This window comes from Cyprinodon variegatus, unplaced genomic scaffold (assembly GCF_000732505.1).
Source record: "Cyprinodon variegatus isolate N-32 unplaced genomic scaffold, C_variegatus-1.0 Scaffold952, whole genome shotgun sequence".
Lineage (NCBI taxonomy): Eukaryota > Metazoa > Chordata > Actinopteri > Cyprinodontiformes > Cyprinodontidae > Cyprinodon > Cyprinodon variegatus.
In genome coordinates, this window is record NW_015151405.1 from 234,825 (window position 1) to 256,933 (window position 22,109).

The 22,109-nt window shown below is 39.5% G+C and overlaps 1 protein-coding gene across 2 annotated transcripts in view; it reads right to left on the bottom strand.

Annotated features, from left to right (window-relative positions):
• Nucleotides 1–2,049: 2,049 nt before the first annotated feature.
• edc4 (enhancer of mRNA decapping 4) overlaps nt 2,050–22,109 on the bottom strand; it is a 32,827-nt gene continuing 12,767 nt past the window's right edge. For both annotated transcript variants that reach the window (XM_015398693.1, XM_015398692.1), the window contains exons 18-30: nt 21,053–21,342; nt 20,735–20,965; nt 19,035–19,136; nt 18,795–18,938; nt 18,475–18,511; nt 17,295–17,442; nt 16,963–17,118; nt 14,493–14,608; nt 14,232–14,397; nt 10,809–10,995; nt 10,079–10,298; nt 7,070–7,233; nt 2,050–2,517 (exon numbers count right to left, since the gene is read on the bottom strand). In XM_015398693.1, the coding sequence (XP_015254179.1) occupies nt 2,334–2,517; nt 7,070–7,233; nt 10,079–10,298; nt 10,809–10,995; nt 14,232–14,397; nt 14,493–14,608; nt 16,963–17,118; nt 17,295–17,442; nt 18,475–18,511; nt 18,795–18,938; nt 19,035–19,136; nt 20,735–20,965; nt 21,053–21,342 (2,145 nt within the window). In that variant the 3' untranslated portion in view covers nt 2,050–2,333. The remainder of the gene's footprint in view (nt 2,518–7,069; nt 7,234–10,078; nt 10,299–10,808; nt 10,996–14,231; nt 14,398–14,492; nt 14,609–16,962; nt 17,119–17,294; nt 17,443–18,474; nt 18,512–18,794; nt 18,939–19,034; nt 19,137–20,734; nt 20,966–21,052; nt 21,343–22,109) is intronic.

Genomic DNA, 22,109 nt, shown 5'->3' on the forward strand with positions numbered 1-22,109 from the left:
CCGACACTGAGCATTTAATATATTAACCTCACTCTACAAGTTGTACATCTAGGATGTAGTTAATCTGTTTAACACATTTCATGTATTTTATTTAGGGCTGAAACAATTCATCGGATTAATCAATTATTGAAATAATGTCAACAAATTTAGTAATCAATCATTAACTGGAGTATAGAGACTGTAAAACATGTCTTTAGCTCAAAGAGCGACCTGCTTAGAGCAGCAATTATACCAAAATTGTAAAAAAAAAAAAGAAATAAAAATGTTGCATTTTAGATAAAATCTGTTTTCGTCTGTCAATATTCTCCATCCAGAACTCCTCTACTGCTGCAACAATGCTGTATAGTAAATTATAAACATGTTATTCACATGTTATTGTTGGTAGGGACAACTTCTATCAGTCTCTTTGGAGAGTGCAATCTTTCTGTCATCTGCTGAGGTAAAAACATCAGCTAGGAACTCATCTAGAACCTCTGGAGATTATCTCACAAAGAAGAATTCTTCATTAAAGTGAAGAACGTTGATCCTCTTCGTCAGACAGTCGAAAAACAACAGTGTCTTTAGTCAGAGGCATCTGGAGCGATGCTGCAATAAACTGCTGCAGATCTGTCCTGCCTTCAGCTGGTAATAAAACAAAACCTACCAGTTACATTTCATTTCCATTTAGGATCAGTACTTTGGAATTGTGTCAAAATAAGATTGTAGGCAAAATCAAAAAGGCTTTAAATGTGTTATAAATTAGTGGGAATAAACTAGAAATGCTTTTTAAAGTTTTAAATACTCAATACATACAAAAGTTAAAAGTTCAATCAGATCCAGCAGATAAAAAGAAACCTGATACAAAAAAAAAAAGATACAAAGTAAATAATTTTTTTTTTTTTTCCTTTATTCCAAAATGTTTAAGGGGTAAAACAAACTATAAACAGCACAAACAGAACCATGTGGGTCAAACGAAACAAACAATGAAGAGAGAGGAGGAAACCTTAGCATCTGTACAGCAGCTAGTAGTCAAGAAAATAAACAGCTTCTATCTTCCTCCAGGCCTGAAATGAGCGCTCCCATCTGGATCCCAACCAAACATACAGATTCTCCTGTGTGGGTCCGTAGTCTGAAACCAAAACACAGCTGCTGTGACCGCTTAACCTTACATGTCAGGAACTGATAAAATAAAGTAAGGCACTTTATAGACGAGTCTAACAGATTCTTAACAACCAGAGATTATTTTGTTTAACAATCAGCAACAACGTAAATCTACCCTGTAAGTTTAATGGTCGAGTGAATGAGCGCCAACATTTCAACAAAGTAGGCGTTCGCAACCTAACCGCGGGAAAAATCTTGGTTTAGTAAAGAAGAAGCGACTTTTTAAAATCCTAAACATGGAAAAACAGAATCCGAGAGAGTGCTGCCTCCTAGAGCCTAAAGAGGAGTAACTGCACATTCAGGTCACAAACATCCTGATAAAATAACATCAGTATTTTTTTTTTATTTTTTATATTGAGCTAAAGCAAGTATACATGGCTTACAAATACTAAATGCTCTTTATAAAAAGAGGCTAACATATCGAACAAAACAAGTTTTGGACGGCAAACTTTTGTGTTGCTCAACTCTCAAAATGTCTGATTTTAAACAAAAAATGCTTTATCACATCAAAACTGATACCTCTGCATTCATTTATCACCTGGGACCTATTCTGCTCCCCCTCCAAGCCTTTATATGGAACAAATCCTGAAAAAATGAAATTATCTTAATGAATATCATCAGATTCTCTTGTCAAAGACTCGGCGGGGCATGAATGTCACCTCCAGCCCATTAAGAAATAACCAAGAGGAGACACAAAATGCCGCTGGGATCGCACATACTTCTGGTTGCCCTGATCGGCTTGAACTGAAAGCAGAATGAGCCGATGAATTCCCCGTCAGAAAAAAAACACACAAAAAAAGGCCAGCTGTTTGCTATTAAGGCTACATTTTCAGGCCAGACGTCTTTTCTTCAGGCTGCGCGTTTGGCAACGCTCTGTCTGCATCCCTGGTTGAAGGTGACGGTTCCAACGAATTCCTCGGGTCAGCAGACGGCTCCAAGTGTCAGAGAAGACCAGAAGGTCAACAGTGAGGTTAGACAATCCTTCTGTCATCATTATCCTCCCACATAAAGGAAAAAAAATGAAATTACAGTAACCTAAAGACCAGGAAGTGATGCGGCACTGAGGAGACAGAGATGGGGTTCTGTCTCAGAAGCAGAACAATGCGTTTCCTGAAGCTTCTGCCTTTAAAAACCAAAACCAAAATGAGAGATGATGAGAGGGGGGAGGGGTCAAAGAGACTCCTGCTCCAGGACTAGTGGTTGACGAGTCCCTGCAGCATCATCAGCAGGCGCCGCGCCCTCTTGCTGAGCGGGCCGTGAGGGTCCTGCTGCAGGAAGGCCATGAGCTTTGGTCGGACCTGGGACAGCACAGAGGACATGTGGTCTTTGGTCAGAGGGTCTCTGTGGTCCAAGTTCATCACTGCGTCTTCCAGGTAGCTGAAGGGGAACAGAATGAAGCAAACTTTAGTGAGAAACATGGTTTTCACAATCTTTACAGTTTTTCCTTCAATATTCTGGACATCAGATTATATGAATCTTCTGCTGCTTAAACAACCATTGTTTCCTATTATCAGTAGATTTCTATATACTTTTAAATAAAACAAGGTTGGAGCATCTGAAGTAAAGAAAAAAGGGCAATTTTACTGCTTTTTTCCCCATCCTGCTTAAAATAAAATAGCTCTGTTTTAGGATGCTTACTTCTGCAGATTCTAAAAGTGATATTTCTTGCTTAAAATCTGTTGGAGGAATAAATCTTATCCAAGAAATACCAACTTCAGATCTTAGCATAATAAGGTTAGGGACCACAAGTTCAGTTCAACCAACATTTTCTAGATTCCTTAAAATGTTCTAAATGAATCTGCAGTTTGTTGGTCGATCTGAACCCAAAGTTTTGGTGGGTAACTTTAAAATCAAAGTGTGACATAGAATATTAAAGGTCAGGTTTACATTTATTTCACCCAATTAGCCTCCAGATGATTTTCAACTGTGCAGTTTTTTGGTCTCATGTTTTAAATGAGCTTCAGAATTTTAATTTGTCTTGATTTTGGACCAGAATATATAAAATATACTTTATCTATTGATCAATATCAAAAGTAAAAACATGTGAAAACAAAGTCAAACAAAAAAAATCAACACAGAGCCTCTGGGTGACTAAGGTAAATCTCTTGTGTTGGATTACATTTTATAAGTCTGTGCAGAGGTCTAGAGAGTTTCTCATTTTATATTTTCATTTCTGTGAAGTTGGATCAAGGGTTCTGGAGGATTTCTAAAGCTCTTTAGAAATGAAACCCACCGAAAATAGAACAACCTAGCAGCTGTAAGCCAACAGCTTTGCACCAAAAAGTCAATTCTAAGGCTAAAAGACTGAAATCTAAACCATCAAATAAATTTCTATGTCTTGGTTGGTGATGACTGTCCAAACAAAGTGATAAGAACCAAATGAACTGTGTTTGGGGTTTTATATCCACCTCTTCTCTCTTTTTGTAAATCAGGAATGAAAACCTTGTGCAAGTAGAGGCAAGTTACGATCGCATTATTTGATGTTGCACCAATTTAAGGTAAGTCTGTCTGCTTGGCAGGGAAAAAAATAAGAAGAGAGGAGCATCTTCAGACAGAAGAAGGTACTACATAATATTTTGTAAACTTCTCACATCTTGTTTAATTTCTTTTAAATGCAAGCGATGGAAACAATCTCTTCCGTTCTTCCCACATCGGAGATCAACTCAGAGCAAAACCCAGTCGATCCAGTTCTTTCTGATCCATTTTATACTCTTCTTGTCCTTTAACTGTCAGCTGCTCAACATTTAACTCTCTAATTAATGGTTTGGGTCAGACATCTGGAGGAAAAGTCCAGTGTAAATCAAACCTTCCCAGTTTGCCTGCTGGTTTCCTGCCAGGCCAAAAATCACACGTCTATTAAATCCCCCACAGCAGAGCGGACACACGCTTTTAAAGAGACTTTTAATGTCGCTGCACAGACCTCTGCAGACACTGAACTGTCCTTCTGCGAGTTAATAACTCATCAACTTGTAGCCACGTTCCATCCAAACCTTTAAAACACACAGTGAAGCAGTTTAACGGCTGTTCCTGCTCCCCCGCTTCATATTATTCGCTTATCCATTTTTATGATGGCGTGTTCCCTCGCAGCTAGATAATGACCCCCACAAAGATCACGTGGATTCTGTGGATAACGACACTCTCAGGCGTCCAAAGAATCCCCCTCACAAGTTTTATAAGATCTTTCCAATCAGAAGGCACCTTTATCTGCAGACGGCCCTGTGATTATGATTTACTATCACAGGCTGGGCACTTTATTGCATGATTTCTATCTCTGTGCAAGGGAAGCTTTCCAGCATAATTAAAAATCAAATCTGCCACTAAATTATAGAATAGTTACGTTAAAAAGTGTCATTTAGTTTTCCTTCTAATAAATTATGCATAACCCAAAAAAGCTTCAGCTGAGCCACACCCTGCTGTCTTCATCATAGCAAAACCAGAGAGCCAAATCAGCGGCCTCCGCTTTGAAGCACCTCAGCATCAAGTTCTGCTGTACAGCAAATCAGAGCCAGAGGGAGGACATATGGAGGTTCAGACAGGATGCAAAGAAAGAAAGGAAAAAGTCCACCAACAGAAAGATTTTTATAAACCCAATAAAACAGACAAGAACAAGGACAAAGCCAGAACAGAGCAGCAGAGAGCATCTAAAACCGATGCTATCTGTGGGACTGTGTGAGCTCCCCAGACAGCCGTGCAGCAGACGGAGCAGCGTGATCCGGTCAGCACTTTAGCACCGTTTCACCCCACAGGAGACTATGAATAATAGTCATACAGTGGAGATTAGATGTGGGGAAATAATTGAGTCAAAGGCTGGCTTTATTGCTGATGGAGTGCAGCACAAGCACCGGTGTGAGGAGGAGAAAAGGTGCGGGATGCTCTTCAAAACTTAATGATTAAGATGTTTCTGCTGTTACAGCCTAAAGGTTACTGATGAAAACTAATGAACTTCTTTAAAAACCTCCTGCAAATATTTTTAAGCAGAGTTCATTTTAGAAATCAGAGTGAAAATCTTTTCATTTTTTTTCATGCTATGCAGAATTACTCTGGAGTAAAAGAAAAATATTCCAGATGCAGATTAATCAAAAAATGTGTTCAGAAATTATTTTATGGAAGAAGGCTTTTCAAAGTGTGGTGCTCCGCTGCCCTAGAGGGCGCTGTGAGCAACTAGGACATCCACCCAACATAACTAGCCAGTGGCTGTTTGTGCACAGTCCCCCCATGTTTATCTCGCCCCTCCCTCTTTACCCAGCATGCATCAGAGCAGACTTGTCTGATCTTGAGATTGACAGCTGTCCCAGCATGCACTGCGGCAGCAGCAGCTTCGAAGGGGAGCGCTCACAGAGCTCAGAGTATTAAGTTAAAAGTTCTCTTTTCTGTTGCTGTTGTTCTATAAAAGTACGTTTTAAGATATTTTGAGGCGAGAACATTATACCTTTAGGCGTCTATATTTCCCAATTACTAATTTAGTGTATAATTAAAATAAAGTTCTGATGCTGAGAGGACCGTGGCAACCAGCGGACCTCTGAGGCTAACCGCAGCCCGTCTGCAGCAGCGCACTCGGTATAGCCGTGTGTGAAGCACTGCTGGCTCTGATGGACAGTTTTTTTTTTTTATTTGGCAAAATGTTAATTTTATGTGTTTATTTGACTGTGTTAATTATTATTCCCCCACTAAAAAAGTAAGAATGTAAGAGACTATTAATAACAGGAGGTGAAAAGCAGCTTCAGACGAGCCGAGCATGTGGTGACATTACGAATGTGCTTCGGTTCCAACTGACCCATATTTATGCTGCGTGCTGCCGTTCTCCCCGAGTCCACACTTTCCTGGGTTCTTCTCAAGAACATACTTGGCGAGAACACTAGTCCATATTGGCATTCTTGTGAATTGAGAAAAGGCCAAAGGAAGCGCTACACAGCAGGCCTGCTGATGCCCTTCACATCTACATTTTTGTGTAAATGTTTTTTTTGTTTTTTATTAACATCAATTGAAAAAAGAAGGGGAATCACAAGACGAAATCACACTTCTGTTGAACAGTGCATCTCTGCCAACAAGTGGGGGACTAACGCGTTACAGTAAAAACATCCGCAAGCAACTACCATTGTAACTAACTGTTTAATGCTATTGCAAAGTGTATTTTTTATTTTAGTTTCATTGATTGAAAATATAAACTTATTTTATAGCCAATTGAGGGCTGTCGTAAAAAAAAAAAAAATAATTAAATATCAATAATTCAACCTTTAGTTGTCTTAAAATTCAGATAACGAAGGTTCTTCCACATTTTAAAACATAAAAAGTAACTGCATAGTTACTTTGGCCTGTTAAGAGTTACTTTCATTGAGCAGTAATTGAGTTACTAACTCAGTTACATGGAGAAGTAACTATAACGAGTTACTTAACTAAAGTACCATTCCCAACACTGCTGTCAGCATGTGCGTGCCTACTTTCCCAATAGAACATGAGTTGCTGGAGAAAATATGACCAATAGTTTATTTTAATCATAATAATAATTACAGTTGGGATATAAACTTGATTTTTAAAAAAACTTTTAAAGGCAGGTTGAGTCAAGAATGTTCTCTGTTCCATGGTTTGGGATCATGGCTCACATTTCCAGCATTTCTAACAACAGAATGACATTAAAGCTCTGTTTCGCATATAAACCTTTAAATGAATGATCACGTTTCTGTCTGGTAGAACATTATAAAAGTGAGAAGCATAACTGGATGCTGATGGAAGTGCAGGGCTTAGACATCTGTATAATCTGTGGGGCTGTGATGACTCGCAGCACAGAAGTTAAATGAAAAACTTTCATTCATGCAGGCTTTGACAGGTGAGCAAAGTAAATTTTTATTATGTAGAAAAATGTTAAGTCATTCATAAATAAGAGTTCCTGAAAAGGATTGTGATATAAAACATGTTTGTTTTATTTTCTTACCTGATTTTGAGCTCAGAGCGGGTGGTGAGGTTGGAGGAAAGCTGCTGGATGAGTGAGAGCAGCACAGGCTGGCTCAGAGGGCAGGGCGTCTGCCCAAACACCTGCTGTGAGTCGATGGTCTCACACACGTACAGAACCAGATTCAGATCAGTCGCTGACAGAGCCTGCAGGAGGAGGCAGAGGTAAACAGGGGGCTTTATTATGATTCCTTTATTTATTCTGTCAGATTACTTCCTCATGATTAAATGGAAACCATTAACTTCAAATGGGGATGGGATTCTTCCACCTGCCAGAGCCATCTTTTGGCTTCTTCCTCCTGCTCTACTGTCACACACAGACCTGATGATGTGAACCTGAGGACTGGATGCTTCCTGGGGGAACTTTGTACTTGTTGGCATTGTTGTAGTGACTGAAATATAGTAAATATTTAGGCTTCAGCTGAGAGCTAGGTAAGGTAATTAAGATGTGGCTTAACTGCTGTTTGATTTCTTTATAACTAGATAAGAATGGGTAATGTCTTGAGTTAATGTTTTTTGTATAAATAGGTGTAATATCAAAGTTATCAAGGTTCTGACAAACTTTAGTCCAAAATGACATTAACTTTTTGGGGTCTATGTTCTACATTTGCACTAATTACATTAAATTAAAAGGATCAGTTGCCCCAAACTAAATACCGATTATTCTCAATTCATGAATCTTCATCATGCTTCATGCTACATTCACACCGAACGCAGCAGGAGCAGCAAAATCGCATCTACTGCTTCAGTTTTGATGCTTGTACCAGTTTAGTTCTGACGTGCGGCTGAAGCAGCTTTGATGCTCTGGCTGCGCGGTGGAAAAGTGGATCTGATGCGCGTTGGGCGGAGTTACTCTATCCTTTCTTTGCCTTGCAGCTATATTTGCTTTGATCAGTGGGAATAAAGTAGTTTTAATATGTTTTTTTTAAGTGGGAAAATCCGCCTGAAAACTTAATCAGTGCAGTCAGTTCATCCAGATTATCATCCTGCCTTCCAATATTATTTCTGTTGTAGCCGCTCAGACCCCCACATACCGGCGGTGCACTGTCAGTAGGAATCCCATTCAACAGCAGCCTCTGGACCGGTCACCTCCTCGCGGTTTGCTGCGGAGGCTGGAAGCGGTTTTCATGTACGTAATCCAAACTGCAGGCACCAGGATAATAAAGGCGAACGTGTTTTGCTGGCAGGTTCCAGCATTTTTAAATCAATTTTAGCGTTAATAAACTGTTTCAGAGGAGTGATCACAGCGCTCTGTGTCATCAGCGATGTGTCTCTCTCCCAGCCAGCTCCCAGATCAGCTTCTCTGATTGGTTGATGCGGCGCGTCAAGCAGCAAAAGGTAAATTTTTCCATCTCGAGCAGCAGCGCGTTTGGGGCATGTCACGCGCGTCAGATGCTTGAACGCTCCCGATGCGCTGCTCCTGCTGCTCAAAACGCGCCGCGGGACCTGTTGCTGCGCCTTGATGCGCGTCAACCATTGACTTTGCATGTCAGCTGGCTGCTTCTGCGGCTCCTGCTGCGTTCAGTGTGAACGCAGCATTAGAGACGTACTCATCAGGGTTCATCCAGCCCAGTACAAACTTAAGAGTTTCCTTTGTGCCCATTTTATTTTCACCGATATCAAGCTTCTTACAAAAAAATGATTTTTGATAAAAATATTTATAGTTTAATAGTTTTGAACTATGGCTGGGAGATGCGATTTAAAATGTAATAATTTCTTGGTCCTAAGTTGATTATAAAAATGCCAAAATACATTTTTTCTTTTTAAAAACTAGCTTTGATTTCATTCATCCCCTCTAGAAGGATAAAGTAATTAAAAAAGCATCAAATTTCTAGCAATGAAACATGCTTGTAAAATAATCAGGATTCACAACAAATAGTTAAAATATAACACGCTAAATGGTATCACACGGTGAGCTAGTTGAACAGTTATGAGACGCCTAAGAGCTAAAATTGGATTGATGTAACTCTGAGCATAAAAGAATATATAGTGTATTGAAAAAATCTATATAAGTTCTGATTTTCAAAAAAAAATGTAATCTTTAGAATGATTTGATAAAAGCAATTAATCGCCCAGCCCCATTTGGAATCCAACAGAAATTAAAGAAAATACTGCTCAACTGGTACGTATGCATCCTCGTTTTTCTCTAATCCTGACTGGATCCTTTAAAAATGCTCAAGGAAAGTCCTTTAAAGGGTGAAAACTCTTACTGATGCATAAATAAAATATGCATACTGATGCATAAACACAATCCCCCTTGGATATATATCTACTATGGCGACACGTGTACCCTGGCCCCTGCACCTTTAACCTGTGTTACCTTAATAAAAACAACATTTTTAATATCAAAAAGATTAAAATAAAAAAAGGAGACTAAACTTATTTAACAAAAGTGTATTTTTCAATCATCTAATAGAATAAGGAATCAAGTTTAAATATGTCTACCAAACTCAAATTTGTTTCTAAACACGTTTTGAGACTAAATGAGAATAAAGGGAAATAAAATTTCATTTAGGAAGAAATTAACTGGAAAACATATTTTATTGGACATAAAAATGTGACCTTATGCTGAGTTGTACTAAACCAGTTTATTTTCTTCTTTTTTTACCAATTCTAACACCAAGAGAAGACTGAGTTATGACATGAATCATTTATACAGGATCTTTTCCTGCTGGTTTTAAAACCTGATGGGAAAATTCAGGAATTTAAAAAAACCACATGAGCTATAAAAAGATTTCAGAGGAGTAGCAGGAGGTAAAAACGGTGAGTTTGTTTACAGCAAAGAGAAGTTTCAGAAACAAAGCAACATGGGGGAAGCATAATGAATACCTGCAGCTGTACTTTTGTCCCTCCTGAGTGTGTAAGTAAACCGCACTTTAAAGGTTTTCTGAGCCGTTAGCCCCAAAGGCGTAACAGTGTCCTGGTCTATCTGAGTGTGACTGCAGTCAGTGATACAGAGAAGGAAAGTGGAGTGGGCGCTCTGCTGGGTTACCTGCTGAAAGGCCTGATTGAGCTGGCCCTGCTGGAGGAACTGCAGGATGTTTGCCTGCTGCGTCTGGTAGTCCAGGTGCGCAGTGGGGACAGGCGTTCCCGCTGCTGACCTCATCGCCTGCATGATGCTAGAGGTGACGACTGCCTGCTGCTCCTTCATGGCCAGGTTCACCTCCCCTTTGACGATTCGCTGCACTTGGCTGAGAATAGTATCCTGCAGGCTGGAGAAGGGGACCAAAGTTATCCTTCAGATCAAATCTTTCCAGAACTTATAGTAAAATATAAGATTTAGTTGGGCTTATTTGCTAAACAGTCTCTTGCAGACTGAGGTTGTCATTTCCTTTCTAAGATGTTAGAGCATCAGCTAACGGTCCACTTCTTCTCTGCTCCAACCCTAAATCTATAAACTCCTTAGGATAAGGAATTAATTGCATGGGGAACAAGAGACCTAATCGAATTATCCTTTTACATTAGCCTCAGGATTAAGCTTTGCTTGTTTTTACTCTCCAATCCATTACAGCAAATTCTGCCGCACAGCTGGAGTTGCTGATTTACATACATGATATGCAAAACAAACAGCCAGTCGATTCTTTTTTAGTCAGTGGTTTCAGTCAACTAAAGCAATGTTTTTTTTTTTTTTTAAAGCAGGAGCTGTAGTTTTTTGCTTTTTTTGTAGAGCAGCGGTTCCCTCCTTGAGGGATCTATCGATTAGGGTCGCCTCAGATACTTACTTTCCCACCACCATTTGCATCTGGTGCTGGACCTCGGTCCGGACGGCGGCCGATATGTTGCCGGCCAGCTGATCGGTGGAGTTCTGGAAGGTGTCGATCATCTGCTGAAGCTGGCCGATCACAGGGTCCCGTGAGTCCTGCTCCCTTTGCTTTCTGCTTTTCAAGTGAGTCTCCAGCTGCTGGATGTCTGGGAACAAGAAAGACAAAACTCATCACACTCAAACCTGGCAACTTTTAACCCGAGGACTATTTGCCATATAAATAATTCTCGATTTGTTGTTTATGTCAGTTTAAACTGGATTAGCTGTCTTCAGATGCTCCAAGCTTCCTGGATCCTGAGGAGAATCAGGCACTAAAACGCATCTGTTCTGTTAGCCTTTATAGAGGTTTCTCTAAGGTTATTACCTCCTACTGCTAATTAGGTTTATTGGCAACATTTCCAACTGTTCAGGTGTCTGCAGCAAAGCAATTACACAAGAACACTTTAAATGGGTAAATAACACGCCTGCACATTTTTTACCTTAAATTCTTTGTGACTGAAACAGTGAAGAGGAAATATCAGAAGTCATCTAATTTTTGCTGTCATCATGTCATAAGTTTGGAGAAATTATATTCAAATGCAGTTTAAAAAACAAACAAAAAACAAAAATAAAATACTAGGGATGTCCCGATACAACTTTTTAATTTATGATATGATCACAATATTGCAGTCTTGAGCAATGACTGATAGTGATGTTGACCCAATACGATTACAGCATGAATCATACATACTATAATGACTTTTTTTGTGGCGTGGAAAAGAAAAGGGTTGATGAGTGACACTTCTCAAACAGAGTACAATACTTAACAAAAACCTGTATGGGAACCAAAACGTGACTTTAAACAAAAGCGGTTAGAAATAGTGTTTCCATGAGCTTTCTAATTTTTAATGGGAAGGTTGATCTATTCCAATATTCATTTTTGCGTAATATCAGACCATTTTCTGATGCCAATCACACATCCAGACATGACTACAAAAAAGCTTCCAGACTTTACACCTTAATGTGGTGGAGTGGTTTCAGTGCATGGATGTTCCCAGAGGCTATGTTGTCGGCGGTTTGCAAAACCTTCTTGGTTTTGTGAAGTTTAAATTTGCCAGTTTTAATTTATATGAATAACTTCTGTTTTTCTATATAAAGCAGGTTAAACACCAGTTTACTTGGCAACAATAACACCATGCTGCAAAAAGATATATTCCCTTGGTCATCTCCTAAATATGCTACGGAGATTAAATGAAAACATTTACCTAACTTACCGTATTTTTACGACCATAAGGCACACCGTACTAAAAGGCGCAGTCTCAGTTATGTGTGCCATTACTGTATTTAACACACACATAAGGCGCACCGGATTATAGGGCGCGGGTTTTATATACAGGTACATGTCCTCTACTACGTTTAAATACCTCTACTGCGTATTTAAAAATAGAGCGGGAGCAAAACTGAGTATGTTTGTGCTTTATTCATGTATTTATTACAAAGTTTTAATCAAACCCATCAAAGTCATCATCCTGTTTCTGAATTAAACAGCTGCACTAAATCAGACATGCCAATTTCCCCTTCTTCGCTGTCAGAGTCACTTTCCGTGCCGTGCGGTTCCTTGGAAATGATGCCGGCTTTTGCGAAAGCTCGAACAACAGAGCCAGCAGACACGTTAGCCCAAACATCTACATCCATCCGCAATGGTGATGCGTGGAAAAGACCACCTGGTCTCCTTAGATACACCTCCCTCAGCCACGCTTTCATCATCTCCTCATCCATCCAGCCCTTTTCATTTGCCTTAATAACGACTCCCCCGCTCGAGTCTTTCCTCCAACTTGGGCCACCTCGCCTTATGTCCGCGGAAACTCAGCTGCATCTTCTTCACCTGTCGGAGTTTGTTTTCCATCTTCCTCCACTTGCAAACCATCGATTCATTTATCTTGAATTCTCTCGCGGCTGCTCGATTTCCATGTTCCTCTGCGTAGCTGATAGCCTTCAGTTTAAACTGTGCTTCATAGGCGTGTCTCTTTGCCATTTTCGGGGTTGTTAAGACAACAATGTTCTGCATAAAGCACATACCTGTTCTTTTATACACAATCCATGCCCACACTTCCCCCTTTAACGTTGTCATGGCGGTCTCAACAACATCCGTAACACACATAGGGCGCACCGCACTATAGGGCGTGGTGCACATTTTGAGGGGGGAAAAAAAGACATTTATATGCGCCTTATAGTCGCGAAAATACGGTATCTGCCAAAACTCACTTAGCAGATGTAATTTTATGCAGTAACATTAATCAGTTGGTTGAAAGAAATGAAAAAATATATATCTGAGCTGTGCAGCGTTAGCCTGATCTGATCGCACTTGAGTTCTGCAAACCTATTGAGATACTGACTACTAACTAAAGCCCACTTCAGAAGAATCCCTGAACAATTTCTGCCTGCAGTCAATACTGAATCAAATCGAGATAACTTAACCATGAATATGGACGGAGGGGGTTTCGCCCAGCTGTTTTAAACACATAGATGGAGATCAATATGCATATTGGTAATATTTAAGTTAAACAATTGCAATCATATAATTAAAGAAGTGCAGATGCTAATGCTGCAGATTCAGTCAATATGTAATTACAATGCCCTGAATCGGATTACTGATGCTATTTAAATGGGAGGAGAAGCAGCCTCATTGTGTGTGCTTTCCATGTTTATGTATTTAACTTTAGAGCTTCAGAGATAGAACAAGCCGACTTGTTATTAATGCGTCTGTGAGGCTGCTTGGTTGGGAAGTGGCCTGTTCTACATCTCATTCTATCACGGAGCCTCACCTCATCTGCTCCCTTCTGAGTTGATCTACTTCCAGACAAAGTTTAAAGCTGCTGGAAGTGAAAAAAGATCACAAAGGAAAGATAACCTAATATTCTCCAACACAATGAAAGGACCCCCTGATTCTGACAGAATCTCAACATTTACTGTGAAAACGCTCTACACACATGTGGACACTTCTCTGCAGATTCCTCTGCACATTCAGAGTGTGTGTCTCTCAAAGCTTCAATCTATAAAAAAGTTGAACTGAATATCAGCTTACTGTGACTATATGGCAGATTTTAAAGGTGCATTAAATACATTTATAGTGTGTAAAACAAAGATTTGGAGGACAAATGGAGCGATGAACGGTTGGAAAAATGGATTAACGACTAACATAGGGGGGGGGCAGGATGGGTGGATGCAGCTTAGTAAGTAATTTAGGTAATAAAGTTGTTTTCATATTCAGACTTTGTTAAGCATTTGAGCCAAACCCGACTGACACCTTGGTGTGGATTTTCAGGTAAAATTATGCCTTTATTAAGCACCTTGCATATAGCAGTAATAGTTAACTTTTTCAAGGTAATCTCTGATGCCTTACATTCTTGTGTTCCCAGCTTGAAGCTTTCATTGATTTGCTGAAACATGGACTGGAAGCCTCTTTCAAAGACAGGCAGCACGGTGCTCTGGAAGGCGTCTTTATAGGCAGCCTGGATGGGGCCCTGCATGGCCTCGGACACAGCTCGACCGATGGCGTCTGTAGTGTTCTGATAAAGTAAGCCCACATTAGAGTCGAACAATGAAGAGAATAGAAGAGAAAGAAAAGCAGAAAAAAAAATAAGACTAAACTTTGGACGCGTACCTTGGATTTGACCACCTTGATGACATTGTCTTTCAGGGTAACCTCCACTGCAGTCAGTTTAGCTGCAATCGTATTGTTCAGCTGCCCCGTCACAGGTTCCATACTCTTAGAAATTGCTAATAAATATGAAAAAAATAGGGAGACAATTTAGCAAGAACATTTCTATAATTAGACAAGCGGTACTGCAGAGAGCAAATAGAAAACCTTCTTGTCTGAATGTAAGGGCTGGAGGAGCTGAGGCAGGGAAACGTCTCTCCAGAGACGGCAGTGTTTTAAGTCTGACATCATCACACCTCAGCAGTCTTAGCTATATTTTACTTCTGCTCAGAATTATCTCAAGCATTATATAACATAATCATTTATTGATGGACGGCCTGCTCTGCACTTCCACTCTGAACAATTCAAAGTGACAAAACAAAAACTTAAAAAGCAGCTCAACAATGTCCAAACAAATTTCTTTCCGATTCTTCTTGTTTGAAGTTTATTATCTGACCCAAACCTAATGCTTTAATTCACCACAGTTAGAAAACACACGCATTGTTCTCCTCAGCAACACCTTCCAGCTTCTTCGATGACATCCCAAATCAGACGGGACTTCTTCACATTAAACCAGATATTTACACATTTTTACTAACTTCCTGACATTTATTGTGATAAAAATGTTCTTGCTTAATGCAAAATAAGATGATCAAATTTTAAAGGGGGCTATATGATGCAAAATGCATCATAATATTGATCTTCAGTTCCCAGTATCAATAAAAAAAAAAAGAAAAACAAAAAAACCCTAAAACAATGAGGGAAAATGGGCTACCTCTTTTTACTATGTTTAAATGCTATTGTTCATCATTTTTATGGACAAAGTTGTATTTTACTTCACAACCCCATGAGGTCTGCTGCCTGAGCAGTAGCCCCTCCGTGTCCTGGAAAAACAAGCAGTTGGAGAATATCTACATAAGAATACCCCACCCCATCCAGCAAACAGCTACCTTAACCAAGCTGTGGAAAAATTGTGGAGAAATTGTGGAAAAAAAGGCCAACTTCCTAGAGAGAAAGTGGGTCTTTTAGCAGCTAATCTACATGGGGCAGCTCCCTCTTTTTTAAAACAATGTAAAAATCTGTTCTCATACTTCGTTCAGCCTATCAGAAGTGCTGTGATGCAGTCATGTAAACAAATTGCTTTGAGCCAGAAAGAAGGAGTGGCCTCCCTTGAAGCTGCAGCTAACTGCATCCGCCATATCAGCCAGATTTTAGCCAGAAAATTTAGACATTGTGGGTTAATGTAGATAGTAGCTAGATAGTAGTAGTTTTAAATGGTTCAGTTTAAAGAAAAATATTTGGAGTAATAATCTGATGGAGCATTTCTCTTTTCTTTTCAGAAATAAGAAATATGCATTCTCCGTAGAATGGCTTTTTATGTAAACCTAATTTAGTAGAGTGTAACCATTTATATATATATAAATTTACTTTTACTTTTTTTTTGTTACAGTTCAAAGCTGACAGGACTTTGAGAGGAGAGATTGTGAGTTGGATACGGTCTGTTAGCTTGTTAGCATCCTTTCATCGTTAAATCCACTGTCTAGATCTTATTCTTGACATAAATCTATGCTTATGCGGACTACAATTAATCAGAAAATTTTAACTAAAATCTTGTTTCTTATCAAAATAAACATTATTACTGTAATATTATTAGTTTTTAGAGGATATTTGAAATGAATCACAGTCAAAAAGCAATTCTGACCAGATGCTGGTTAATTGGAAAAGCTGATGTGACCCCATAGTGATCAAAGTTTCTTATCTTTATTCAAAGCATCTGGTTGAAATAGAAGCAAGTTTTTGGATGTGTTTTAAGGTGCATTCAGGACCAAGCATGGTGTTGGTGGTGACAACGGCAGATTTACATAGCATCCCTAGGGAAAATGTGCAAGGAAAGGCAGGGAAGCGGCCAGTGGTGAATCCCATTATTAAATTAGTCATAATCCCTTCTGTTATTATTTACCCACTAAAATTGATACTTTTCAAACTTTACAAAGCAGTTAAAAAATTAAACTAAACAGAACTAAGAAACTTGAATGTTTCTCCAGTTCTGTCCCAGGAAGCTTGTGAATGAACCCCTCTTCATTGCACCCCACTAAAAAGAAAGGTTCTATATTAATGAGCTGGATTTGCCATTTACTCCAAACTGCTCCTATAACCAAATGCATTTTGATCAGTTATCATCACACATTAACTAACTGATCTAAACAATCTTTTTTTTTTGTTTTTATCTTATCTTTCTCTTCTACTGCAGCAGACAATATTAAGTGACTTAATATCACCCTCACCTGTAAAGAAAGACATTTGTTTGGAAGGTTTGTGGTTTCTATCAAATATTTTAGAGATGAAGTTCTCTATACATTAGAAGCATATAATAATAATCCTGGAGTTTGTACATAAATAAAAGATGAGTCATCTGTTGTGTATGTTTGCTTACTCTGTGGGACAGTTTTCTTCAGCTCCTCTCGAAGCACTTTGTCCATTCTGTTTGTTAGCGCTGAGCTGAGGGTGTTGCTCAGCTGCTGGGTGAACTGCTCCTGAAGCTGCTGCTGGTGGTTCTGACTCTCTGCCAGAACTCGATCCAATCTGCGCTCTGAGGTCAAGAAGGGTCAAGGCTTAACAGCAGATGAAACATGTGGATGTATTAAGTATTCACATAAACCCGTTGTCCACTTTTGGATCTGAATCATTTTCTTATGGCAGCATATTATATGTGCGAAGGAGGAGGAAATGGGAATGTGTCATGAGAAGTGACTGAATGAAGGATACGTTCCTGCTCCTGGTGCTTCATCAGGACGCGCTCCACCTGAGCAATAATTGTACCCGGCATGGTCTCCACCAGTGACCACAGTTCAGTTAAGTCTCTCTGCTGGGTGCGCAGCAGCATCAACAGCTCATCCTGAGCTTCTGCATTAAACTGTAGGCAGAAAACAAAAGACAAAAAATAGAGTAAAACACAGAAAAGGCAACTCAAACTGACAAATCCACAAGAGGCGAGCACCTTACAAAAAAACAGCAGAGTTTAAATCAAAATTAGGATAAAACTGAATTTCCAGAGAAATGAGGGATGTAAAAATAAGGGGAATACTAGTGTAAAAAACATAAAACCTTAAAAGCGTGTGAACAGATATATCTCCAACACGCCCCCACAATGTCTCTAGGTGCTGTGGACTATTAGTAAAATATCAGCACCATAACTAGTTGATTATCTCACTCTGGCCAAGTGTAAGCCTCCTCTGAAACCAAACATTAAACTTCCATTTTCTACAAACATCCTGTCTTCATCTTAAACAGACCCCGTTATACTGTTTATAATTAAAATTATAATCCATCAGTTAAGACAAGAACCTGCTGTGTTATAATCTGATACTATCCCACCTGATCATCCCATTCAAAAGAAGGTTTTATTTCTTCATCATTTTTTATCTACCATTACTGAAAACTGAAGTGTCTTTAATATGGATCAGGGCAGGTTATGACATCTAGATCAACAGTGTTTGGCAACATTTTAAGGTCAAAGCTTAAACTTTTTCACCAAATCGATTAGATTTTCAAAAATGATAAATTCACAGAACATATAGAGTAGTTAAGCATGAAAGTGTTTACTTTAATGCATGAGAAAAGATATAAAATTTAAGTGTTTGTTTTATAGATTTGAAACGGTCTGAGATATATAAATATTTACTTCTGTTTATGATGTCAACGATGTAATTCAACATTTAGCCAATGTATGTAAAAACTCCACCTTTATGTCTGCTTTATATTATTTCTAAGGGTAATGTGTTTTTAAACTAATACTATCTGAAAGATAAACACAGCAAACAGAGCATCCCGATTAGAGTGAGACATTAATAATCTACTGTTTCAGCACTGTTGAGGTTTGCTTTGTAAATAGTAGCTACATTCATTAAACTGGGGCAGAGAAGCAGTTATGGTTGTCGGTTGTTACCTGACCAGCATCCATGTGCCTGGGCTGAGAAGATTCACTGAAAATGGGAGAAACAACAACAAAGATTTAATGATAAGCAGAACATTTTCCATCAACATCTTATGAACTTGATATCTTCAAAATGTGAATATATAGAAAAAAATATCACAGAAAATAAAAACCAATACAACAGAATTCTTTAAAATTTTTATCTAGTTTTTCACTGCAGCTCCTTGCAACAGTTTAAAGAGAAGGAAGTAGGCATTGAACAAAGATATAATCAGACATAAACTACTTCAGTTTTAATGCTTAAGGTGCATAGCTAGAATTTCAAAACATACCTGTCATCTTTCTTCATTCTCCTCTTTAGTTTGGGCGAGCTTCTTGGGGAGGTCTTCCAGTCTTTGACTGGTATCCTGTGGGAGGAGCGAGAGCCGCAGTTCCCAGAGGATGAAGCCAGACTAGAAATCTCATCATCAGGATCGCTAAATGCCAACAAAATGAGTGAAGGGCTCTGTAGTCATCTGATGGTAGGTGACTAAAAACAATTTCTTCTGAGTTAATTCAGTGATGAATGTTACCTCTGATCGGCTCCAACGTCCTGACTGTCGTTCTGTGTGAGGTGGTGGGAGCGAGGGTGGTAGGGAGAACTCAAACGGCGCTCACTGGACTCCTCTCTCGAACTATAAGAGATAGATTCAATGAAACAACCGGTTGACAAACATTGATTCAGTTTTGGCAACATTGTTTTAATAAACTGATTCTCAATAAATAAAATTGGAGAACTAAAGGGTCTAAAGGGTTTCTAATCGTATTAAAAATGTCTTGATCAATAGTTTTTTTATAGAGTTCCCTCCTAGCACTATAACATCTCACGTTACTGTCAGTGAATCATTAAAAAAAATCTGAGGAGAAAGGAAAGCTCTCTCAGGCTGATAAAGAATTTCTAAAAGTCACAAGAGAGAAAAAAAATCCAAGACTGAGCCAGACAAAGAACCTAACAAATGACTTTCTGTCAGTTTTCAACCAAAAGCATTGAGGGAATCAAATGGAAATAAAAATCTTATTTTCCGTCCGTCAAGCTGTGTTATCCTTAGTTTTTAAACAGAGTTTGAACATTAAAGGTTGGAACATTGCAGCAATAAAAACTGTGGACGGCACCACATACAACATGGATGACTTGGCCCATTAAAAAAAAAAATAAAAAATGCCCTCAACTAGGACTGGGTATATTACCTCAAAACAATATCCCGATAAAATGGGCGGCTATACCATGATAACGATAAATGTACGATAATTGCTCCGGCTCCTCTATCAGAAATAAAGGCATGTGCAGAAAATCCACCTGATCTATTTAGAATTTATTTATACAATATATATATATATATATATATATATATATATATATATATATATATATATCTCACTTTCAATTAAATATTAAAGTCTTGTACTCATTCAGGTTTATACATTCAACAATGTCTCATTGAACAGGAGAAAAATGTTACCTCTCTGGTTGTGCTGTAGGTGAAGGTTGGATGTTTTACTTTGGTTAGTCCCAACAGTTTTCAGACAAACTTTGCATTTTGTGTTCTGTTGCTCAACATCTACAGCGTAATTTTGGTGCCACCGAACTGAGTGTGAAGTGAGAACAACGGGAATAGTTTAAACTCGCACACCAATGCTCACAACCCGTCCACCGCGCTCTCTGACAACACGCTCTCAGCCTCATTTCTGCTCTCGCTCGGCTCCACAGGGTTAACTGATGTAATTTTGTTTACAGCTGTGTTAGATGCTTTTTCATTGGGCTCATCCGCCATTGTCTTTGTTTATGATTCTGATTCAATCAATGGAATCACATGATTAGACACACACTGCAGTGTCTTAAAGGGGAAGGAAATACCAACCACTAGTGCACACAGGAAAAATGGCAGAATTAAGTTTATTTCCTTTACCAACATGGGAAAAATTGTCACCCGTTATCATGGGTAGTGACGTAACAGTAAAAATCAGGTTTATTGCCCAGCCCTACTATTAACTACAAAAGGAAGATCATTGTTTTGTTTATAATTAATGAAAAGATTAAGCAACAGTATTTTTCTATTAACTGAACTCATGTGATGGGTTGGAAATTGTTTCCATTCTTGATAAACATTAGAAAAGAAAGAAGAAAACCTTGGAATCCACAGTTCAGCCGAACCTTTAGCATGAACTGATTCCAACAGACCAACACAAATCAAAAGCAAAAAACTATAAACTGCCTTGAAGTGCGGTTACTGACCAGTCTCCCAACCCGTTGTCCCTGAGGCTGTTTCTGGTTTCCCTGGTGATGTCTGGGGCTGCCGGCCAAGCCGTATGGCTAACACTGCCATCTAATGACCCTCCGCTGCCCCCGGAGTTCTCCTGCGACAGCGTGTTCTCCAGAAGAGACGGTTTATTACCCATTCTGGACTCTGACTCTATTGGCCCGATGGGCGACACTTCGCTGCCTCCGAGTTCGAGGGGCAACAAACTAGGATATGGGAAAGAGATTGATTGCATTTATTAAAGTACATTAAGCGAGAACGGCTTAAGGGCGTTAAAGAATTGCTGCTCGTACCCGTTGTTGTTAGCAGAACGAGGAGATGTCAGGAGGTGCAGAGCACAAGCAGCAGAAGCCATGCTGTCCGTCTGGAGAGCAGGAAGAGGTAAGGCCTCTAAGCCGTGACCGCGCTGGTGCTGCAGGGTCTGTGTCGCGATCTCTGGCATGTCCTGGGACATCACCGTTGAAGCGGAAGAGATGACGTCTGGAGAGCGGGCCCTGGTGGGGGAGGCTAAGGGAGGCAGCAGGGGAGAATCTGGGACATGAGGGGACTCGAGAGCCAGGGGGCCACTGGGGGAAGCCAGAGCCTGAAATAAAGCAAATATTTTCAATAAACTTCAAAAATCATAAGAAATTTGTCTTTACCCTGATCAGCCTGACAAAACCTTTCAAAAATAGTTTGAAGAGGAAAGAATTACAAGTTAATGCTTAGCTGTTTATCTGAATGCTGAATGTAGTCTCACAGATAAACCTTCAAAAATCAACGTTCTAGTTAAGGAATCATCAGGCTCTTTTAAAAAACCGTCCTGATAAACCACATGCGACTCATGGCTGCTTCAGAGGCGGGCTCACCTCTACACCCAAGCTCCATATGGGGCCCTTGGCAGAGTACATGAGGCAGCTAAAGAGGCTTCATCGAAGGAGCTGCAGCCATTAAAAGCCTCAGATACAACAAAGTGCTGCAGGGTATGAAGCAGCTGAAATAAAACATCAGTAACTTCATGCTGAGGGCTTTAGACACAGTGTAGCATGGCTTTAGGTACCAAATCATGCTGCATGGAGGAGAAGACTCCTGGACAGGGAAGGCTACAAAGATTGTTTTAGAGAAGAAAATGAGCACTTCCCCTTGGTAGGTTCCACCTGTTGGGTTGCTGCTCCTTCTCGGCAGAAAGCTTTCCCCAACTGTCAGAGAACACTGCTATGTTTTAAAGAGCTGGATCAAAATGTCCAACCACAAACTTTTCCCAACTATCCAGGATCTGGTTCCTGCATAAAAGAGGTCTGAACATTGCTAAAATCCTAAAGGGTATTAAAAAAAAAAAGGACCTGGAGCCAACTGGGTGGGATCAACTTT